Below are 22,500 nucleotides of genomic sequence, written 5' to 3'. Positions count from 1 at the left end.
CGCTCCGTTCTGTATAAAATGACGCTATAAAAGTTGTTATAATGGGGAGGTTGTAGCACAGAGGTGATCAGAAGGTTGTGAGTTCAAATCCCAGAACCACCAAGCTGCCCCTGGTGGGTCCTTGGGCAAGGCCCATAACTCTCAAATGGTCAAGTTGTATAAATGGAATAAATGTAAGGACAAAAAAATAAATGTAAATGTGTAAATAGCTGCTTTAAGCTTCATTGCTGGTTCTTACTGCAACATGGAAAACAAAACTTCATTCTGAAATAAAAACATTTGAAAAGAATCCTTACAACACACACTTCTGGGGGGTCCACATGGCAACCTGAATTCTCATAAACACACATAACAAGTGTGTCAAACAGGTGAGTGGTGAGTTCTTGTTAGTTCCCGCTCTCATGTGCATTTGTGTCAGCTGTAAACACATCGCAAAAAAAAAAACGGAATGCTGAGGAATTCTCTTTCTGTGGCTTTAAACACCTTCATACAGGGTCTCCACTGGGTCTTATAAAGTCTTACATTTACTTAATTAAAAGGTTTCAATTCTCTGTTCTGGGTCTTAAATCATTTTAAACAGGTCTTCATTTTCTCAAAATGCTCATGCAGTACTTCAGAATGTTTTGGTTTGTTAGTTTCCGTGGTTATTGTAAGTCTTTCTTGCTCTAGTCCAAATATATTTCCCTGTGTTACGATTAGAAATGAGACCAACATGTTAATCAGATTGCTGTTATTGGAGCGAATCTCTCTCGGATTGTACCACAGACGTAATATGGATAAAATTTTTTAGCTATGCGGAAGTGCAAGTTTAGCGATACGTAGCTCTAAAAACATGAATTTAGGGCTTGTTAGGGCCAGTTTCTAACAACGCATTTGTGTGTATGTTTGATGTCATAAAATAGGTCTTAAGTTTCATTCTAAATGGTCTTAAAAAGTCTTTAAATTTGACTTGGTGAAACCTGCAGAAACCCTGTTTTATATAAAACACTGGCACTGGAGACTCCTTCCTTGTCAACTGAATATTACAGGAGGCTTCGTCAGATCAAATAGAAGATTAATATTGTGTTAGTTATTAAAACACTAACTTAAAACCCCTGTGTGACCTGAGACCTGTCCATATTAAACTAAATTTTCATGATTATCTATTAAAATATTTATTTATTTATTTATTTATCACTTCACTCGCAGGCTCTCCTAGAGACACAGAACATGCTACGAACTCAGATCTCGAACTTCACATTCAATCTCGGATTCTCCGGCAAATTTTTCCACACAGGTATGTAACCGTGTGCGTTTTTTCGTGTGTGTGTGTTTACACAAACACAGTTTATTTCTCAGCATTAACTGCATGTTGGGTGTATTTAGGCACTCAGGAGGAGAACGAGGGCGACGATCTCCTGCTGAAGTACGTGAGCGAGTTCTGGTGGTTCCCTCACATGTGGAGTCACATGCAGCCTCATCTGTTTCACAACGAGTCATCGCTGATGGAGCAGATGATCCTCAACAAGGATTTCGCATTGGTGAGAAAAAAATACAACAGCACAGCTTTTTTTCTTCATTCTAAACCTGTGAAACACAAAAATGAAGGTTTTAGAGGAAAATGTTTTCAAATATTTATTCAAAAATGTTTATATTTAAAAAAGCTATTTATGCATTATTTATATATTTTTTTTATTTATTTTTACTTTTGATTAACGTCATACACTATATTGGCAAAAGTTTGTGGACACCTGACCATAAGATCGTTATGCACTTTCTGAACATCCAATTCCACATTTAGTCCACATTTGCTGTTACAATAAGCTCCACTCTTTTGGAAAGATGTTCCACTAGATTTTGTGGAGATTTGTGATCATTTAGCCACAAGAGTGTTAGTAAAGTACTGTTAGCCAGGTACTGATGTACAGTAGGTGAGGTGAGGAGACCTGGGGTGCAGTCAGCGAAAGATGTTCAGAGCTCTACAGCAGGAGATCTTCCATTCTATCTCATGTAAAGCATATCTTCATGGCATGCTGGAACAGGTTTGGGTCTCCTAGTTCAAGTAAAGAGAAAACTTTCATGCTACTGAATCCAGACACACCCTGTACAATTGCGTGCATTTAAGTTTGTGGTAAAAGATTGGGGTAGAACCACAAATGGCTAGAAAAGTCCCAGTACTTTTGTCCATAGAGTGTATTTCAAAGACTAAATATTGAAATATATTGATGTTCTGGCTCGATTAATATAATATAAAGTTATAGTTACTTATGTAAATTAATTATCTTTCAATAGCACAGTTATATTGTGAATTAGTGCCATAATATCTGTGTATCATTGAAATATATATTAAAATGATGAAAGTGATATATTGACATAATGTTATAAAAAAATTAAAATATCTCCTTTAAAAAAAAGTTATACAAAGATAAAAAAAAATTTTGAATGACATATTAAATTCATATTGATCCAAATAATGTATGAAGAAATATGGAAATATATTTTAATTAAAAAAAAAGAAGATATTCTGTGATATTGGCAGAGAATCGGCAGGGCCCGCTTTCTCCTTTCAATAGAACAAAAGCCTTTTTTTCCCCCGTCTATTATACCAAGACATCGTGTGTTTTTGCGGTTCTTCTAAAAGTGGTAGATTATTAAAAAAACAGAGAGAACAAAACTACCCAGGCAAACTCTTTAATTAATGTGTCACGCGGAGCGGAGAATCGCTCGTAAATGTTTTTGTGTAATTTCGTCTCCGTCCTTTATGAATACGCTTATTAAAAGAGGCGCCGTTTGAAAAAACAATGTTTCTGTATGTCTTTAGAGAGCTGCGTCCGCGCTTTATTTCCACATCGGGGTGTAATTACTTTCGGCGAAGAGAGCTTGATGGATTGTGCGGTTTCGAGACAATGTAGAACGTCGATTGGCGGACTTGTTAAACGGAAAATGCGGAGAGGTTTCAAAGGAAAATAGGTTATATAAGACCATGTGCACTCTAGTATCAGTATCAGAGTGATATCATTTTTTAACAATAAAGAATCATCAACCTGTGACAGTTCCTACATCACTCTAGTTTATAACTGGTCTTCTGCAACAATCACTTTACTGAATTGTAGTCGCATTTACTGTATTCTTGCAAAATATAAACAGTACAACAGATTTAAACCACCATATCCCTGACCAGACAGTTACTAAGGATGAAGAAACAAGTGCTGATCATGCGTCCCTTCATTTAGCTGTTGAGCTGGATTTGATTTGATGGGGATCATTGGTGGACAGCAACTTTAAGGTCTCTCCAGAGATGTTCAATAAGGTTCAAGCCAGGACTCTTTCTAGGACAGAGTCATTCCTAAACCACTTCTGTGCTGTCTTGGCTGTTGTCATGTAGGAAGTTAAACCTTCGGCCCAGTCTGAGGTCCTGTGCACTGTGGAACAGGTTTTTATTCAGGATATCTCTGTACCGTACGTATCTCTTTGTTTCATTCCGCTTCTGAACAGTTTCCCATGCAGCAGAATAACATCCTTACTGCATGTGGCTACCACCACCATGCTTCATTTTTAGGATGGTTCTGGACAGATGACAGTGACCTTTCCTGTGTTTTACCCTGAGGTGAGGTTTTTGTCTTGCCACTCTGCCATAAAGCCCTGATTTTTAGAGGGTTGCTGTGAGAGTTGTCATTCAGGAACTTTCTCATCTCCACACAGGATCTCAGAGCTCAGTCAGAGTGACTATTGGCATCTTGGTTTTCTCTCTTATTAAAGTACTTCTCCCATGATTGCTCAGTTTGGTCGGGTGTCCAGCTCTTAAAAGAGTCCTGGTTGTGCCACACTTCTTTCATATGAGAATTATGGATATCTTCTGCATATCTTTAATGCAGCAGCAATATTTTGTAGCCTTCCCCAGATCTGTGTCTTACAACAATCCTGTCTCTAAACTCTGCAGGCAGTTTCTGTGACCTCATAACTTGGTTTTTGCTCTGATATACATTATCAGCTGTGGGCCTTTTATATAAAGCTGTGCGTCTTCCCATATCATGTCCAATCAATAAACTTTTCCACAGGTAGACTCCAGTCAATGTGTAGAAACATCTCAGCAACGATCAAGAGAACTGGGAGACACATGAACATATTTTCAAGGGTTGTTGTAACGGGTCTGAATATTTAAGTACATCTGATATTTCAGTTTATTTTATATAAAAATTTACAGTCATTTTTAAAATTCTGTTTTCACTTTGCCATTATGGGCTGCTGAGTGTAGATTAATCAGAAAAAAATCGATTTAAAAAATTGTAGTATCAGACCTCAAGATAGATAGATAGATAGATAGATAGATAGATAGATAGATAGATAGATAGATAGATAGATAGATAGATAGATAGATAGATAGATAGATAGATAGATAGATAGATAGATAGATAGATAGATAGATAGATAGATAGATAGATAGCTTAGTAAATATTTAAAAATATATATATTTCGTTAAATTCAACAGTAAAATCTTGAAAATCACGGTAATTTTAAAGATATTCAAATGATATATTAAATGTAACTAAAAAACATTTTTTATTTTGTTAAACATTGAGGAATAAAAACCAGGCTGTTTGTAGAATGTGCTTTATGGGTGACTCGCAAAACATAGGAACTTGATTCACTTCGCAGTTCGGATTGTGGGGCAATTAGCAGTGCACTCAGCATTGACTGATGTGTCTCGAGTCACTGGGGATGAAGGCAGTGTTGCTCTTCTCGCAGCCACTCAACAGTCTCTCCAAACGCATGAAACTAGGCAACTCGAAAAATGTCTATGTTTTCCTATTGAAGAACCTTCTATAAAGAACAGATGATAAAATCCAAGCATTTTTCAGAAGCACTTGGGCAGACAAAAAACCTAGACAGACTGTGGTAAAGGTACAAAAGCCCTGAAAGGTCATTGTTTATTTCTGACTTTATCCTGGGTGAGGATGTGATGGGTTTGTAACCTATCCTGGGAACCATGGGCATGAGGACACCAGCACATGGTACGATACACGTACTCGTTCACAGCCATGACTGATTTATATCTACAGTACTTTAGGCCTATTTTATGAGAGGAACACGTAGACTAACATCGTCAATAAAAAGTAAAGACTAGATTTAAGAGGATTTGTCATGTTTGAAGTGAGAAGATCTCAAGAGAAAAGAACAAGTTCTACATGAATGATAAATTCCTTAATGCAGGGATTTCTCAAGTTTTGATCTGTAGTTTTGAATAATCCAGAATGATTAGGATTCTTTGTTGGAGTCGTCGCAAAGTAGCATAAAGGTACACTTTATGGACAAAATGTATTGGGACACTCGACTTTTCCAGTCACATGTGGTTCTTAAACAAACTGTTACCACAACGTTGGATACACACAATTGTATAAAATATCTTTGGATGTGGTCAAATAACATTTTCCCAAACCTGTTTTCTGGCATGGCAATACCCCTGTGCACAAATCCAGCTCCATGAAGATCTGCTTTACATGGGTTGGAGTGGAAGATCTCCTGCTATAGAGTACTAAACCCCCTAATGAACACCTTTGGGGTGAATGTGAACGCTGACTGTACCCCAGACCTCCTCACCTCACCTACATCAATACCTGACTTTACTAACATCCTTGTAGCTGTTAGATCAGAAATCTCCACAAAATCTAGTGGAACATCTTCCCAAAAACTGGAGCTTATTATAACAGCAAATGTGAACTAACTGTAGAATGGGATTTTCAAAAAGTGCATCTTAGGTTCAGATGTCCACAAACTTGCTCATATAGTGTAGTATATTTTAGATCTAATTGGATGAATCGCTTTAGGACGACGTTCTTCGGCCCTTCGATGCTCATCTGTTTCATCAATTTTCTGCTCCGAAGGCTTCCGCAAGGACACTTAATACTTGAAATGAGAGCTTTTCTGAAAGGAAAGCAACTAAAAAAGTTCTCCCTGAGGAACAAACCGAAGAAGTGTTTATGCTGGATGATTTCCAGGCCAGTAATTAAACATGGAGTGGGTCGGGGCTGGCGTGCTGGTGGTTTGATGGCACCCCTCCAGGCCAGGATTTGGTTCCTGTTTGGTACCTAGGAGAACACCAAACTGGTCCAGATGGATCGTTTGATCCGTTTACCTACACGGCTTATTTAGCAATATAGAAATCAACAAAAACACTCCATCCTGTTCTGGGTGGCATTTATTTAGCTTTTTTCAAAACCTGGAATATCAGCTGTGCTAAGTGTTTTTCGCAAGACTCCATCCTCGAGGGCCTGAGAAAACGTTTTAGCGGATATTGAGAAGAAAAACATGAGGAAGTATCTGGTCTGTTTCACCCAGAAAGCTGAACTGGGATTCTTCGTTCACTTTAAAGCATTTTTGAAAATGTGTGTATATATATATATATATATATATATATATATATATATATATATATTCTTCCTTAGGGACGGTTGCACTTGCGTTCAGGACAGAAATGAGCTTTTCTCGCATTTGTATTGCTAAAGAGCTGCTCGAATTTGCGGTTAATGTCTTTAACCGAGTTCAGATATTCATCACGTTCTTCTTTATTGCATGGCCACCCAGTTATTTTTTTATTTTATTTTTGAAATTTTATGGTGAGTGCTGTTCTGCTTAATAGGAAAGTGAGTATTATTTGCTGTGATAACAGGATCAGCACAGAGATCCGAGCTTTAAATGCATCGTTTTTTCCCCATCGTTGTCAAATTAAAGGAAATGGGACTTTTTATCTAGGTGATGAATTTGCGTTTTTTTATTCTAAGAGCTTGGGGTATTTTATTTTGTTTAGACGCCCGGTGTGAGCCACATTCATAGAGTGGAGCCTAATTCGATTAAAAGATCATTTTTTTCCCTGGGAAATCACCTGCGAGGTCATTAAAGAGCCGGTAAACAAACTCAGGCAAAAAAAAACTGTTATAAATGTAAACGATTTTGAATAAATGAAATACAACACTGTTTTATAATATTATTCAGATCCCAGGCGGAATATTTTTTGCTCATTTACATATCATGTGACCCTGATTATTTTTAAGAGTAAAAAAAAAAAATCTGTTTGTATTGTGCCAACATGTTTTACACTGACAGTTTTTTTTACACACACACACACACACACACACACACACACACACACACACACACACACTCATTCGAACCGGCCCAGGTTCAAAGTTCAGTCTCATTCCTTTACTTGTTGTCGAATGCGATGGCTGTTTCGTGTGGCTTTTTCCAGGAAGGTCGAGAGATCAGTAGCAAACAAGCACATTTCACACACACACACACACACACACACACACACACACACACACACACACACACACACACTTTTATTAAACATGGGTCAGTCGCAGTTGGTAAACCGTGAAATGACTCGTCTACGCTCAGGTCCTGACCCACCCACTCGGTAATACACAGCCACACACAACCGCTCACACACACGCACACACATATACTGGCTCGGGATCTTGGCTCCGAAGACACATTTCATTTCCTGTGTGATTAAACACCAATATGTCCACTGGGTTCAAACTTAATCACTGCCAGTATTCTGTGTGTGGGTTGGATTGGATTGGATTGTGTGTGTGTGTGTGTGTGTGTGTGTGTGTGTGTGTGTGTGTGTGTGTGTGTGTGTGTGTGTTCATCTTGTCGCACTCACCCCTATTAAACACATGCTGTGCCCCCCTCTGTCCCATCTAATGCCTTTTTTAGGAGGACCATCCCGTGTGTGTGTGTGTGTTTAATATATATACATACACACACTATATGGGCAGTGTAGTGGACACCTGGCCATAAGATTGCATGTGCTTTTTGAACGTCCCATTCCACATTGAGTCTCCATTTGCTGTTATAATAATCTCCACTCCTCTGGGAAGATGTTTGGATGTCTGGGGTGCAGTCAGCGTTCTATATTTCTATATAGGAGATCTTCTACTCCAACCCATGTACAGCAGATCTACATGGAGTTGGCTTTGTGCACAGGGGTATTGTCATACTGGAACTGGTTTGGGTCTCCTAGTTAAAGTGAAAATTCCATGCTCCTGCATCCAGAGACGTCCTACAACTGTGAGAGATAATATAATGTAACATCTCCCCGTTATTTTCATACAGTATTGTTCTGTAAGCTAAGATATCCACTCTGCGCTTTATGAACATAGACATAAAGCGCGCACCATGTCTCTGTAGCTATAAGCAAAGACATAAAGTCTGTAGAATTGATGGTTAGGAGGCACGGATGAGACAGATCCATATCTCACGAGCACACCGTCATCTTTACATCCGATAAAATTGTCTGCTCTGTATCGTTGCATCAGGGTCGTGCGTCTGTGATGATTTATACTGTTTAGAACCAACAAAGCACAGTGATGTCACATCTGGGTGGATTCTTGCATATTTAATTAGGAATGGGGGCGTGGCTCTGACGCCAGACATCCCACCCTGCGGAAAACACACTTCGGGGATGCACGATATCTGCTGAACTACAGTTTTACACTGACTAATAGTGTTTCACTCATGAACGAGTCAGTGTTTTTACTGGAATCTAAAAAGATTAAAATCTTTTAAAGTAATTATCGTGTTTTAAATTAAGTAAATTAACAAACGTAACTTTGCTATGTTTTAATAGGCAGATGTGTTCGTCATGGAGGATTTTGATGCTTGATCTGAGACTTGGTGCATCAGTAAAACAAAGTTTAGTAATGAAAAAATGTTGGTAGTGGTATTTTGTTTATATGTAAGTGAAAAAAAGGACGACGTGTATAAATTTGTGTTGCATTAAAGGTTTTAATTTTGCCTGTTTTAGGGAAAAAAAGACTATATAAATATAAAATTAATTGAAATATAAAAAAAATTATAATAAACAGTATTACAGTAGTGCAAATGCGAGAAGAAAAGAGAAAAACAAATTTATTCCTGCGCATTTGAAACATGTGACTGCTTTGGCAGCTATAAATGTGATCGATGTGAGCATGTGATCGGTTTGTTACAACCAGTGAAAGAACTTGCCCCCTGGTTAATAAGACTTGGTGTTGAGTCTGAACTGGAGTGGTACTGATTCAACTACAGTTGTATTTGTGATTTATGCAAGAAAGAAACAGATTTTAGTGTTTCTAACATGTGTGTGTGTGTGTGTGTGTGTGTGTGTGTGTGTGTGTGTGTGTGTGTGTGTGTGTGTGTGTGAATAGGAGCATGGGATTCCTGTAGACATGGGCTACGCTGTAGCACCTCATCACTCGGGTGTGTATCCAGTGCACATGCAGCTGTATGAAGCGTGGAAGAAAGCGTGGGGAATCCGAGTGACCAGCACTGAGGAATATCCTCACCTGAAACCTGCACGGTACCGCAAGGGCTTCATCCACAACCACATCATGGTGAGCAATACACACACACACACATGCACACACCACCTGCACACCACATGGGCTGTAGCTAATTCATTTGTGTTGCCTCTTACGACATTAAAATGTTCAGAGAACCAATCGGAGTTGTGAGGGTGCGTACGAGTGTGTGTTTGGATGTGAGTGTGTGTTAGTTTGTATGTCCTCAGGGCTGTAACATTGGTACCCTCATAAAAATACAATGAAAATGGCTCCTGGAGAGACACACACACACACACACACACACACACACACACACACACACACACACACACACACACACACACACACACACCGATTTACACTTATACAGTCAACCTGAATAAATAATCTTCCAAAGATACTGAAAGAAGGACAAAATATAATGTCCCACAGTGCATCTAGATGCTAAACACACACACACACACACACACACACACACAAACACACACACACACACACACACCGATTTACACTTATACAGTCAACCAGAATAAATAATCTTCCAAAGATACTGAAAGAAGGACAAAATATAATGTCCCACAGTGCATCTAGATGCAAAACACACACACATGCAAAAAAATCATATTTTGTTCAGGTGCTCAGTGAGACTCAAATAAAATATCCCAAAGTGGATTGAGCTCAGCAAAATCTATTAGTGATACACTCTCTATTTTCTCTTTCACACATACACACACACACACACACACACACACACACACATTCTCTCTCTCACACACACACACACACACACACACACACTCACACACACACATTTACACACACACATTCACACATATACACACACAGCAGATTTTAACTGAACTCTCTGTAAATAGACTTATTGGTGTAAAGCAGTGTAAAGCAGTGTCGCTAATAAGCGACAGAGCAAAGGTAATTAGGTATGAGGGTAGGAAAGTAGGTAGGTAGCTATGAAGTTAAGTAGGTAGGTAGGTAGGTAGGTAGGTATGAAGGTAGGTAGGTGGGTAGGAAGGTAAGGAGGTATGAAGGTAAGTAGGTAGGGAGGTGGGTAGTAAGGTAAGTAGGTAGGTAGGTATGAAGGTAAGTAGGAAGGAAGGTGGGTAGGTATGTAGGAAGGTAGGTGGGTATGAAGGTAAGTAGGTAGGTAGGTAGGTAGGTAGGAAGGTAGGTAGGTATGAAGGTAAGTAGGAAGGAAGGTAGGTGGGTATGTAGGAAGGTAGGTAGGTATGAAGGTAAGTAGGAAGGAAGGTAGGTAGGAAGGTACTGCATTTGTAAGGTGTCTGAGCTGGTTCTTGTTCAGTCACTCCACTGTGGATCCGGGAATATCAGTCAAACAGACACCAAGACGTGTATGAAAGATTTTGAAAGCTTACTGAGAGAGAATGCGGGTGTAAACCTCTGTGATGACTATAAGACCATTGAGTTACATATCAGTACATGCTGAGCAAAATATTGTTAAAGGCCATGCTGTTCTTGTAGTGTTCTTGGTATATATGTAAGCATCTATCATAAATATGTGACGGTCACAGCCTGACAATATGCAATATTTATTTATTTATTTTATGGACCATATGTTCATGAACAACCATTACCTGGATCAGAGGATGTACTTCAAAGGTATATACATTGCTTTAGCATATAGATGAAGAAAACACACAGTCACGCACTCTGTGCAACATGGTATTATGGGGTACAATTTCCATGTTTTTCTTGTCTATCTGAAAGTTGCAGGGATTTAAGAAGAAGAAAAAACTCCAATTGCCTTGTATAAACTGTTTACATGCTTAAAGCTGTGACTAAAACAGACAGAAGAGAAAGCGTCCATATGAATCTCTTTTTCTCTGTAATTAACAGCTAAATGTTCTGGTTTGGTCCAATGATGGAAACGTCTCAGCAGGGGGGACATCCTCCATGTTTGTGAAATGCTATGAACAGATTGACAGCACGTCCATGGCTGAGGCAACTCAACTGAAACCTGTGTTGGCTTTTTTCTTTCCTCACAGCTGCATTGTTTATGATATCGTTTATGGCCGAAATTATAAATGGGAAAATAAAATACAAAAAAATCTAAGAAGTGATAACTACAAAAGCATACATTTTGAGGACACTGTACATTTCTGGGCAAAAAAGTTTGAGTTTTTACTGCTCTCAACTAATAATCATTGATTAGGAAATTAGCAGGACTTATTATGGGATTGATTTTCTCTCCGATTTCTTTAATTGTTTAAGCCTTGTGGGTAAACTAGCAGAGAGATTTTTTACAGAAAGAGAGTCAATGTTCTGTTCAGGGTTGATGAGCATCAAACTGTCAAGTAGGTGAACATTTTTGTGTTGGGTTTTGCATTAAACGCTTGAATTATCATCATGATTTGACCTTCAAATGCAAGAAAGCTTTAGAAGTAAATGTCACTGTTTCTAGCTTTTCTTGTACCAAACACTTAACTGCAGCAAAAGACATGAAGAAATGGTGGCACACTTGTGTACTCATTTAATTCTTGCTCAATTCAATCAGACAGAATAGAAGTACACATTAGAATTAAGTCAAGTGAAATTTTTTTTATTATTTTTTTTATCCCCAATATATAGTCAGGAACGCTGTTCTGGAAAATCACCAAGAGCTCTGACAACATATTAAGGGAAGAAAATAATCTTAATTTTAATCCATACTTTGGGTTTCATTTGATTGAATGAAATTATAATGAATACTATGCGCTTATTTTAAAAATCTGAAAGGTATTTTATCATGTGCACCCATCAGTCATCACATTAAAACCACCGACATTGAATATCTTGTTACCGGAGGTGTAAAGAGTATGTGAATGATATGATAATTAACTGCAAAACTTACTCCTTTACAAGTTAAAAGTCAAATATGACTTGAGTAAAAGTCTTCGAGTGTACTTGAATATTTGACTTGCATTGAACGTAGGCTTAAAGTTGCACCCGTCCTCAACACTAAGACACACATTATTGAAAGGCCAAAAACAGTTGATTTGTGAGGTTTTATTTCCTAAAATAAAAATTGAATTGTACAATTGAACGCTGCATTAACCATTAACACAACAACCTCTTCAACACGCCAGAATGAAACACAGATCAAACAAGTCGGTCAAAACAAAAAAGATCAAAGTAGTAACAAAGTAGAAGAATCATTAGTATTCAATAGACAAATAAAGTGAAAGTAAATAATTTTAGATAAATATTTAGAGCTGACTGTGATTCCATGCTCCTCTCAGTCTCAACATCAACAAAAGATTATTGAATTTATTCGAGCTCTTTTTTGCACAGAAAATGAGGCCAGCAGTGCTAAAAAGTCGTTTATATATCAAATAAAACTTTGATACCCAATAAAACTAGAAAGTTGCCAAAAGATTACTTAAGAACATTAGGGTACATTTACTCAAATACTTTACACCATTGGTTGTTACATTGGCGCCTGTCAAGGTGTGGGATATATTCAGGTCTGCCTCTGGATAGTGTCCTCTTCGACTGGAGGCCACTCTGTGCAGCTGGGGACGGTTTCTTATCAACGCCTTGGGTGGTTCCATGAAGTTCCGGAGTAAGAACGGGAGCTTTGAGGATAGATTGGGACTTTAGTTAATGTCAACAGTTTGCTACACTGACTCAGGACTATAGTTTGCTTCTGATCACCATCACTGCAATAAATGGACACTCGGTGCAACCCAGATGAGGATGGGTTCCCTCTTGAGTCTGGTTCCTCTCAAGGTTTCTTCTTTATGCCATCTCGGGGAGTTTTTCCTTGCCACAGTCGCCACCGGCTCACTCATCAGGGACAAACTTACACTTATAAAGAACATATTCACTTTTAGTCACCACATTATCTGTGTAAAGCTGCTTTAAGACAGTGACCATTGTTGAAAGTGCTATAAAAATAAAAATTAATTAAAAAAATGTATTGAATTATGGAATAGTTCTCGAAAGGGCAAGCATAAGGATCTTAGTGACTTTGGCAAGGGTCAAATCATGATGTTTCAGTCTGAGCATTTAAAAAAAAAAGGCAGGTTCTAGTGCAGTAGTTTCCAATGGTCAGGACCTACCAAAAGTGGCCCAAGAAAGGAGAACCAGTCAACCGGACAAACAAGGCTCATTAATGCGGGTCAATGGACACCCCATCTAGCAGGACATGTCTTTTTTTGGTGCAACAGCACAACTTTTTTGCCTTGGGGACATGGACACAATATTCAGCAGGTGGTTTAATACTGTAGCTGACTTGTACTGTATATTTAAAACCCAAAATAAAATCAATCCATGCACTCTCAATCCGATCTCAGAATCCAACTCGAGCTATTGTTGATTTGTAGCATAGTGATGTTTCCCATTCTGACACTCAACCACACTTATTTCACTTCTGATAAACGATATAAGCTTCGTATTATTGGAAGGAGCCGCCAGTGTCAGGGCTTCATAACAATTTCCTCCCAGAGGAAAGTATTCATGTTTAAAGTAGTTGTGTTTTTCTCTTCCTTTTTGTCTTAAATTTAAGAGACAAAAAAAGAGAAAGAGTTGACTATGGGTTAACCAAAGGTTTTCTCTATAAGAATGCACTGGATTGTAGAAGCATTCCGAATGGAAAAGATCAGTAGAGGAGCGAAGAAGAGATGGAACGTTGCTGTGGTTCTTCAGAGATCTGTGCGATTCTGTCGCTGCTTGACAGGTTAATTATTCTGCTTGGTCAGTCCTGGTGTAATTTATTATCCTTTCAGACGATTTAAAACCTTCCCTTTTACCGCATGAACTAGATCGAGGAAAAATAACAAAATGTGTTTAGTTGCACAAGTCTTCTGCATGTCTACATGTGTAGCTGCCAATGTTGTTAAATTGCTTGAATTTGTAATTGTAGGTAGCTGGACTGAGTGCTGAGTGAACAAGTCAGTGATGCTGTCAGTATTATTCGGGGGCCAAGCATGGAAGGTGCATTGGCACCCTATTGTTGTTGTTGTTGTTGTTGTTGTTGTTGTTGTTGTTGTTGTTGTTGTTGTTGTTGTTGTTGTTGTTCTTCTTCTTCTTCTTCTTCTTCTTCATCTTCATCTTCATCTTCATCTTCTTTTGGCCAGGGTGTCTATTGCAGCTGAACTGATAAAAAGTGTTCCTTCTCCTGTCACTCAATTTTTTAATACCAAATTAGGAATACATCATCTGCAGGTGACTCTGAAAATAATGATGAAAAGAATATTAAAAACGTATATTTATGGCATGTGGCAGATGTCCTTATCCAGAGCAATGTCTATTTATCATATTTATATAACTGAGAGTTCAGGGCCTTGCTCAATGGCCTAGCTTGATGGTGCTGGGATTTGAACTAAACCTCTAAATAAGAAATCTTAACTCCTTAGCAACTATACTTCAAACGGTGGGCCAACAAACCTGTCAGCTACACCACCAAAAGGAAGAAGAGAAGCTGGCGCTCAATATCTTGGTATATCTTTACAACCATGATGACATGAGGCTATGCAGATTTCTTGCCAGCACTACCTACTGGTCAAAAGTTACAATTGCATTGTATCTCTTACTGCCGTTCCTATTCTTCCTCCAAATGTTGTCCAATTAGCACCAAACTGTCCACATATCAATTTCTTCATCTTTCCTCCTACAGACACAGATTTCCACTACTGTCCATCATCAAAGCATTCACAACTAAAAAACACTCTTGAATTCCTTTGATTATGACTTTCCTGTGACTGCTCAGGAAAGCAATTGTAGTATCTCTGGGAATTTGAAGCTTGTTGAGTCTGGGTGCTTGGCCTCGGGAAAAAAATGCATTTAGCGTTAATTATACATAATTTAAAAATGTATTAAAAAAAGTTCATTTAAAAATATATTTATTATAAAGTATGATATCAATCGAATTTGCAGCCTTCTTAGTCTTCCATTTATTTTTTGGGTGGTGTGTCGAATTCCTCTAACCTTAACCCTAACCCTAGATCTCCATTACTTTATCCTTCTATTATATTGTAAACTACTCAGACTTTGGTTGAATTTCTATATTGCTATAAATTATTTTGACTTTGCAAATGCTCACATGAAGTATCATGGCTTAGGTTCTAGCTAATTATATATATGCTGAATATTTTTGCAGCTAGAAGCTAACAGGACATCACAATGTTGATGTTGTTTAATTGAGCCTGAAGTTTAAGAAAAAAACAAATAATAAAATATGATTAATGCGTAATATGATGAGTGAATATACAACAATGTACAATAGGGAATGAAAGATAGAGACTAGCATAAATGCTAGATACATTTAATTTCTGCCATTTATTAGATGCTCTTATCCAGAGCAACTTACATTTATACAACTGAGCACTTGAGGGCTAAAGGCCTTGCCAGAGCTTGTAGCAGCTTGGCAGAGTTGTGATTTGAACTTACAACCTTCCGAGCTGAAGTCCAACATCTTTACTACTGAGCTACCACTTATCCAAATACAGACATAAGGACAAATAGTCTCATCTCACCTACACTCATTTTAGGAAGCGGGTAATGTTTTTAAGCTATGAACGTATTTACACTAATCACTTTGCTGCGAAAGCAATGCTAGTAAACTTAGCAGCTTGTTTGTAACTGAGGTGTTAGAGAGGGGCATGGGGTTCAGACTGGGGTATATATAAGCAGGGAATCCAGTCTGACTAATGCTGCAGTGGGTCTCTGTTAGCAATGTTAGCATTTCTGGAGTTTTTTTTAAGGACCCACAAGAGTGTGTGTTTCAAACTGAATTTATGTTTTGTTTTTTTGTCCATTGAAGGAACCAGTTTTCCTCTAATCCATTTACACATTTACATAAAATACACTTATATCTTGTCCGATGAGTGTGTCGTGATTAAACCTCAGAATGATGTACAGCGGGTCGTATTAGAGTAGTAACGAGCTCATATTGAAATAACACACTTCTATTTTCAGAACCTCTAGACACAAATAACTACATATGTGCTATTCCAAGAGTTGGTAAAGTCTCATGTCTAAGGATTGCATCATTTTGACCTTCAACTCGAGCCTTTTTTTTGTCTAATTTTGCCTCATGAAGTATCAGATATTAAGCCTGTTTCCATAGTCAGATAATTTGATGTAGGTATAATATTTCTTGGTGAAAATTCGATTTTGGGAATTGTAATAAAGCGTGAACATGAGCCTTGCTGTATGGAACTCAAATATACAGCTTGCAGGTTTAGTTTAATTTTTTTGTTACGAACTTGCTATTGGCAAGATCTTCCTTCAAAACATGCAATAGGAAGATAGAGGTTTAGTTTAGAGACTTAAAAGAGCGGAATAGTAAGTTTTCCAAAATATTAATGTTAAAAATTGAACACGTATTGTTACATTAGATTAGCATCTAAAATCTAGCCTTTAACTAATGCACATCTAAATCCATTTATTTTAATCCAAACATAGGAAGAAGTACCTCAATGGTTAAGATGTTGGATTCTGATCAGAAGATCATTAGTTTAAATCTCAGCACCACTATGCTCTATTGCTGGACCCCTAAACAAGGTCCGTGACCCTCAACTGCTCAGTTGTATGAATGAAATAATTGTAAATAAAGTTGCTGTGGAAAAGGACGTCTGCAAAATGCTGTAAAATGTAACTTCAATCAAAAATTATGAAAAACGCTCCGATTTTAGTGTTTAGGAATGAAAAAAAAAGTAATTTGTATTCAGTGTTGTGTAGCACTTTTAACAATATCACAAAACAGCTCGAGAGAAATAAATCATTTCAGAATAGACATTTTAAATGATTACACGTATCCTTATAAGTTTGTCCCTAATGTGAAAGAAACGACAAAATGATGCTTTTTCGCTCTGCATTTCCTTTCATTTCTTTTTAGGGTTATTGATGAGTGTTTGGGTGATGGTCAGGAGGTCATCCTCGGAGTAGTCTACTGCAAATAATCTGTTAGCTTTAAAGACCTGATTTAGATTCTTCCTCTGATTACTGAATACATCTCTGAACTCTGAATATTTTCCCTCTATGAATACACTTAATGGACAACAGTATTGGAAAACTTGTTTTTACCAGAAGTATGTGGTTCTTCCGCAAACTGTTACCACAAAATTGAAGGTACACAATTGTAAAGGGTGTCTTTGGATGCAGGAGCATGAAATTTTCCCTTCACTTGAACATAGAGACTCAAACCTGCTCCAGCATGACAATGGCACTGTGCACAAAGGCATCTATATGTAGATGTGCTTTACATGGGTTGGAGTGGAAGATCTCCTGCTATAGAGCTCTGACATCAACATTATGAACATGAATGAATGTGAACACTGACTGCACTTCAGGCCTCCTCACCTCACCTACATCAGTACCTGATTTTATTAATACCCATATGGCTGAATGAGCTCAAATCTCCACAAAATCTAGTGGAACATCTTCCCAGAAGAGTGGAGGTTATTATAACAGCAAATGGGGACTCCCTGTGGAATAGAATTTCCAGAAATGTTTAGGTGCCTACAAATGTGCTCCATATAGTGTATCTACAATATCTACATATTATATATATATATAATTTTTTTCATTTAATTCATTTTATTAGTTTGGTTTAGTCCCTATCAGTCCGTCTCCCTCTCTCTTTTTCCCAATTGCTAATATTATCATTCATATGCTAATATTTCCACTCCATCCCACTTAGCATTCAGAAGTCAAGTCTGTACCAAAATGTCACTGTTTTTGTTTCTTCTTCATCCCCACGCCGATGATTCACAGCGTTTTTATTGTTTCTTTTTTTTTTTTTGTAAAGAATTCGGAGGATCAAGCGAAAGCAAAAGCAACCCTCTTTTATTAAATCTACCAGAGCTCTAGTTGTACATGCTTCAGCTCCCTTTTTTTTTTTCATGTCGAAAAAAAAAAAGGATGAACGTCACAAGGAATTGCTAAATTCCCATAATTTAGCTGTCGTGTCCCACAGCAGAGACAATGGTGCCCTGACTTTGATGAGATCTTTCAAAGAATGGAAAGTAGCACAAAAAAATTTGTGGCAAACACCAAATCGTGACTGTCTTACTCAATTCAAACACATCGCAAGTCAACTTTTGATGCTGAAATGCATTCCTGGTATGTATTTATTTATGTATTTTATTCACATTCGCCAAAGGTTAATGTGGGAGAGGTTTCTCAAACACAGATCTATGATTTTAGATGTTAATATCTAGCTAAAAGTATCAGGAAGAGGTGAAAAAGTTGAACTGAGCAGATCCAGCCTTGGGTGCAGTCGGTGTTCACATTCATCCTAAAGGTGTTCAGTAGGGATGAGATCAGAGCACTATAGCAGGCCACTCAACTGGAACACATTTGGGTTTCCAAGTTCAAGTGAATGCAAAATTTTATAATAGCGCATCTAAAGACATCCCGTACAATTATAGATTGATTGATTGTCGATGGAGGGATGGAGACTTCCTTATCCTTTATCCGGAGCACGTTACAATAATCTTATTTATATTTTGAACAGTTGAGGATTAAGGACCTTCAGCCTTCATAAGAAGTTCATATTGTAGAGCACTCTGCAGCTGGGGATGGTTTTCCCTCATCAGCCTAAAGATCCATGAAGTTACTTAGCAACTCAAGAACTCTGAGGATGGATTTGGACTGTGATTAATATTAACATTTTAATATTAATTCTTGGTGCCGAGATGAGGACTGGGTCCAATTTGAGTCTAGTTTCTCTCAAGGTTTCTTGCTCATGAGAGTTTTTTTGCCACAGTCATCACTGGCTCACTCATTGGGGATAAACTTACAGTTATAAGGAATAAACAGTCTTTTATACACTTTTATTACCACTTTCTAGAACAATGTCCATTGTTAAAAGCTATTAATAAACTGAATTAAATTGAATTAATACGGATCATTACTTGCTTTTCAAAATCAACAAGAGAGTGACAGGAAACAGAAGTGCCAGACATGTCCTCTTCCTACAGTCATGCCATGCACAAAATCATTAAACACTCATTGCAGGAAAACCCCGCCCTGCCCTGCCCTGCCCTGCCCTGCCCTGCCCTGCCCTGCCCTGCCCTGCCCTGCCCTGCACCGCCCCACCCTGCCCAGCCCCCCACCGCCCTGCCCCACCCTGCCCTGCCCTGCCTTGCCCTGCCCTGCAGAGACACTACCTTTGGATAAGGAACTTCCCAGTCCAAAGCAGTGTGACACTTTTCAGAGAGAAAAAAAGAAAGAAAGAAAGAAAGAAAGAAAGAAAGAGATAAGCATAAAGAAGTAAAGACACTAGATTCATCTCTCATTGTGTTTTGCTGCATCTCCTCTTCTTGTGAACGTGAACACTGCAGGGTATTGCACTTCATAGTCTTTAAGGTGGGATGGAGTTCAGCATCGTAGGCGCGGATACTCGCCGGAAGGTTGTTCTGACATCCTACTTCTGTGGTAAGCACACTTATCCGGCTCGAAGGACCAAATGTAAGGGATTTTCACTATCTGGTGTGCGCTGATCAGGAGATTGTACTCGCCCCAGCGTGTCAGTAAAAACGGTACAGGATTCAGAACACTCAAACTTTACTGAGTTTAGGATTGATCATATATGAGAGAGAGAGGGAGAGAGAGAGAGAGAGAGAGAGAGAGGGAGGTAAAGGCAGGGTAGTATATTAGCAGGAGAACAGAGGGGATGTAGGATTTAGTGTGCTGAGGGTGGAATTGAATTTTGGGAAGGTGGCGCAGATTAAAATATTAAATCAAGGCCATCTGTCCGATCCCCAATCTGCTCCATGCCTTTTTCTGCAACTGTTCATAATTCTGCCTGTGCAACTGTAAATCGATGTGTGTGTGTGTGTGTGTGAACCATTCTTTTTATTATTATTATTATTATTATTATTATTATTATTATTATTATTATTATTATTATCACTGCAACCTTTTCTGATTTTTTTAGACACATAATTCTAGACTCTAGTCTAAGAAGATTATTCTCAAAAGGTCTGCAGCTGATAGAAGTAGCTGTGTGTGTGTGTGTGTGTGTGTGTGTGTGTGTGTGTGTGTGTGTGTGTGTGTGTGTGTGAGTGTGAGTGTGAAAAGATAGGGTTGCTTAAGCCATTCACAGAAAGCTGCCTGCTTGTGTAATAAATATGGTCTATTGAGGGACCTCATCACTGTGGTGCGTGCACACACACACACACACACACACACACACACACACACACACACACAGTTTCAGATTATAGAAACTCGCCAATACACTGCCGCTCTTTGAAAAGGAATATTCACTTTGTCGAACAAGGCGAGTTGAATATTCTTACACACACACACACACACACACACACACACACACACACACACACACACACACACACCGAAAAAGAGAGCAATCTGGGTTGCTGTAATAAGGCACAGAACGAACAGCACTGTTTCTGTGTTATCTTTCCCACTCCATTCTCTCTCTCTCCTTCTTTATCTTCCCCTCTATCACTCTTTCTCTTTCACTGTCAGCATTTACCTTTCTCCCCCTCTCCGAATTGTTTTTCGATTTTTTTCTTTCTTTTTTTTTTGGCTCAGAGAGGCACTTTTCACACAACATGAACCCCTGGTGCCAAAATACAGTAAATTCCACTCTTGTTAAATAAGGAGTACAACACATGCGCACATGGAATGTCTTACCGGTTTTACTTACAGTCTGTGGAGCTATAAAGACTTGTAATTGGTTCTAATTATATAATTTGTGTGTGTGTGTGTGTGTGTGTGTAGGTGCTGCCACGTCAGACCTGTGGCTTATTCACACACACAATCTTCTACAAGGAATATCCTGGAGGCCCAAAAGAGCTGGATAAGAGCATTAAAGGAGGAGAGCTTTTCCTGACTGTTCTCCTAAACCCCGTGAGTCAGCACACACACACACACACACACACACACACACACACACACACACACACACACACACACACACACACACACATATACACAAAATATAAATGTCTCCTTTAAAAACAAACAATCATATTAGCAACATGTCATTTTCCCCAAAAAAAAACACTTTTCCGCCAGGAAACATCTGAAAACACTCATGGTTTTGTTCTGCGTCTGCTTTAAATGCCTAAGAATTCATCTTTGAGTTCATTATCTTTTTATAAAATCAGTGCAGTGATGTCAAAAAAAAGAAGTTCCAGGTCTAGTTTTGAGTTTTACAGGTCATGTGTCTTATTTTTAAACCTGCTGATGTCTCAGTCTATGACATAAAATGTATCTATTTGGGAAATTGAATAAAAATTTCCATGACAAAAACGGTATCTCCGATTGGACGGGCGTATTAAATGTAAAGAAATTTTTTTTTTTTATTGCAGATTGGGATTAACGTGGATAAGACCTAAATAATACTAGGCACTAGTACAAAGTTCAAGTATTGTGACCTGAAGATTTGTATCACAGTATTTCAGCATCTTGTTCAACAGAATATAAACTCAACATTTTCTTATATGGTGCAGATTTTCAATATATGGTGCTGTCCTGTGTATATGGTGCTGACTTTTCCTATATGGTGCTGTCCTGCATTTATGGTGCTGACTTTCCCTATATGGTGCTGTCCTGCGTATATGGTGCTGACATTTTCTATATGGTGCTGTTCTTCGTATATGGTGCTGACTTTTTTTTATATGGTGCTGTCCTTCCGTATACGGTGCTGACTTTCCCTATATTGTGCTGTCCTTCCGTATACGGTGCTGATTTTTCTTATATGGTGCTGTCCTTCCGTATATGGTGCTGAATTTTCGTATATGGTGCTGTCCTTCCATATATAGTGCTGACTTTCCTTATATGGTGCTGTTGTTCCTTCTTTTGTGTGTATAGTGCCTTTTTTTTCAATTAAACATACACATGTTTTCCTAACTTAATTGATTTGATATAAACATTTCTAAAAACAAAACAAAAAAATCTGATGGATTGGAGTTGTAGCCTCAGGGTATGGTAATGTATTCGAGTTTTTAGAGGCTGGATAGTTTGTGCTAGAGGCAGGATGTATAACACATCAGCATGCACTGAGCTTATCTGAATAAGCATGTCATCACTCCCGCTGTTGACACGACGAGAACCAAGACACTAAGTGGAGATGAGTGAATAGTCTGAGAGACAGGAATAAAGCAGAGCTGTGGGTTTTTTTCCCCTCTCCCCCTCTCGGCGATGCCCTGCCGCGCCACTCAGGCTCCGACGCTAAACTTAGATTCAGTCTGCGGCTGCC

At 38.4% G+C, this 22,500-nt stretch overlaps 1 protein-coding gene across 1 annotated transcript in view; it reads left to right on the top strand.

Annotated features, from left to right (window-relative positions):
• Positions 1-22,500, top strand: part of ndst3 (N-deacetylase/N-sulfotransferase (heparan glucosaminyl) 3) — a 74,000-nt gene that overhangs the window by 21,435 nt on the left and 30,065 nt on the right. Inside the window, exons 3-6 of the mRNA XM_046842823.1 lie at positions 1,189-1,276; positions 1,366-1,520; positions 9,174-9,359; positions 21,018-21,146. Of these exons, the coding sequence (XP_046698779.1) occupies positions 1,189-1,276; positions 1,366-1,520; positions 9,174-9,359; positions 21,018-21,146 (558 nt within the window). The remainder of the gene's footprint in view (positions 1-1,188; positions 1,277-1,365; positions 1,521-9,173; positions 9,360-21,017; positions 21,147-22,500) is intronic.

The sequence above is a fragment of the Silurus meridionalis genome, chromosome 28 (genome assembly GCF_014805685.1).
Source record: "Silurus meridionalis isolate SWU-2019-XX chromosome 28, ASM1480568v1, whole genome shotgun sequence".
NCBI classification, from domain to species: Eukaryota; Metazoa; Chordata; class Actinopteri; order Siluriformes; family Siluridae; genus Silurus; species Silurus meridionalis.
The sequence above is the reverse complement of the archived record's forward strand: the minus strand, read 5'-3'. Positions and strand labels throughout refer to the sequence as shown.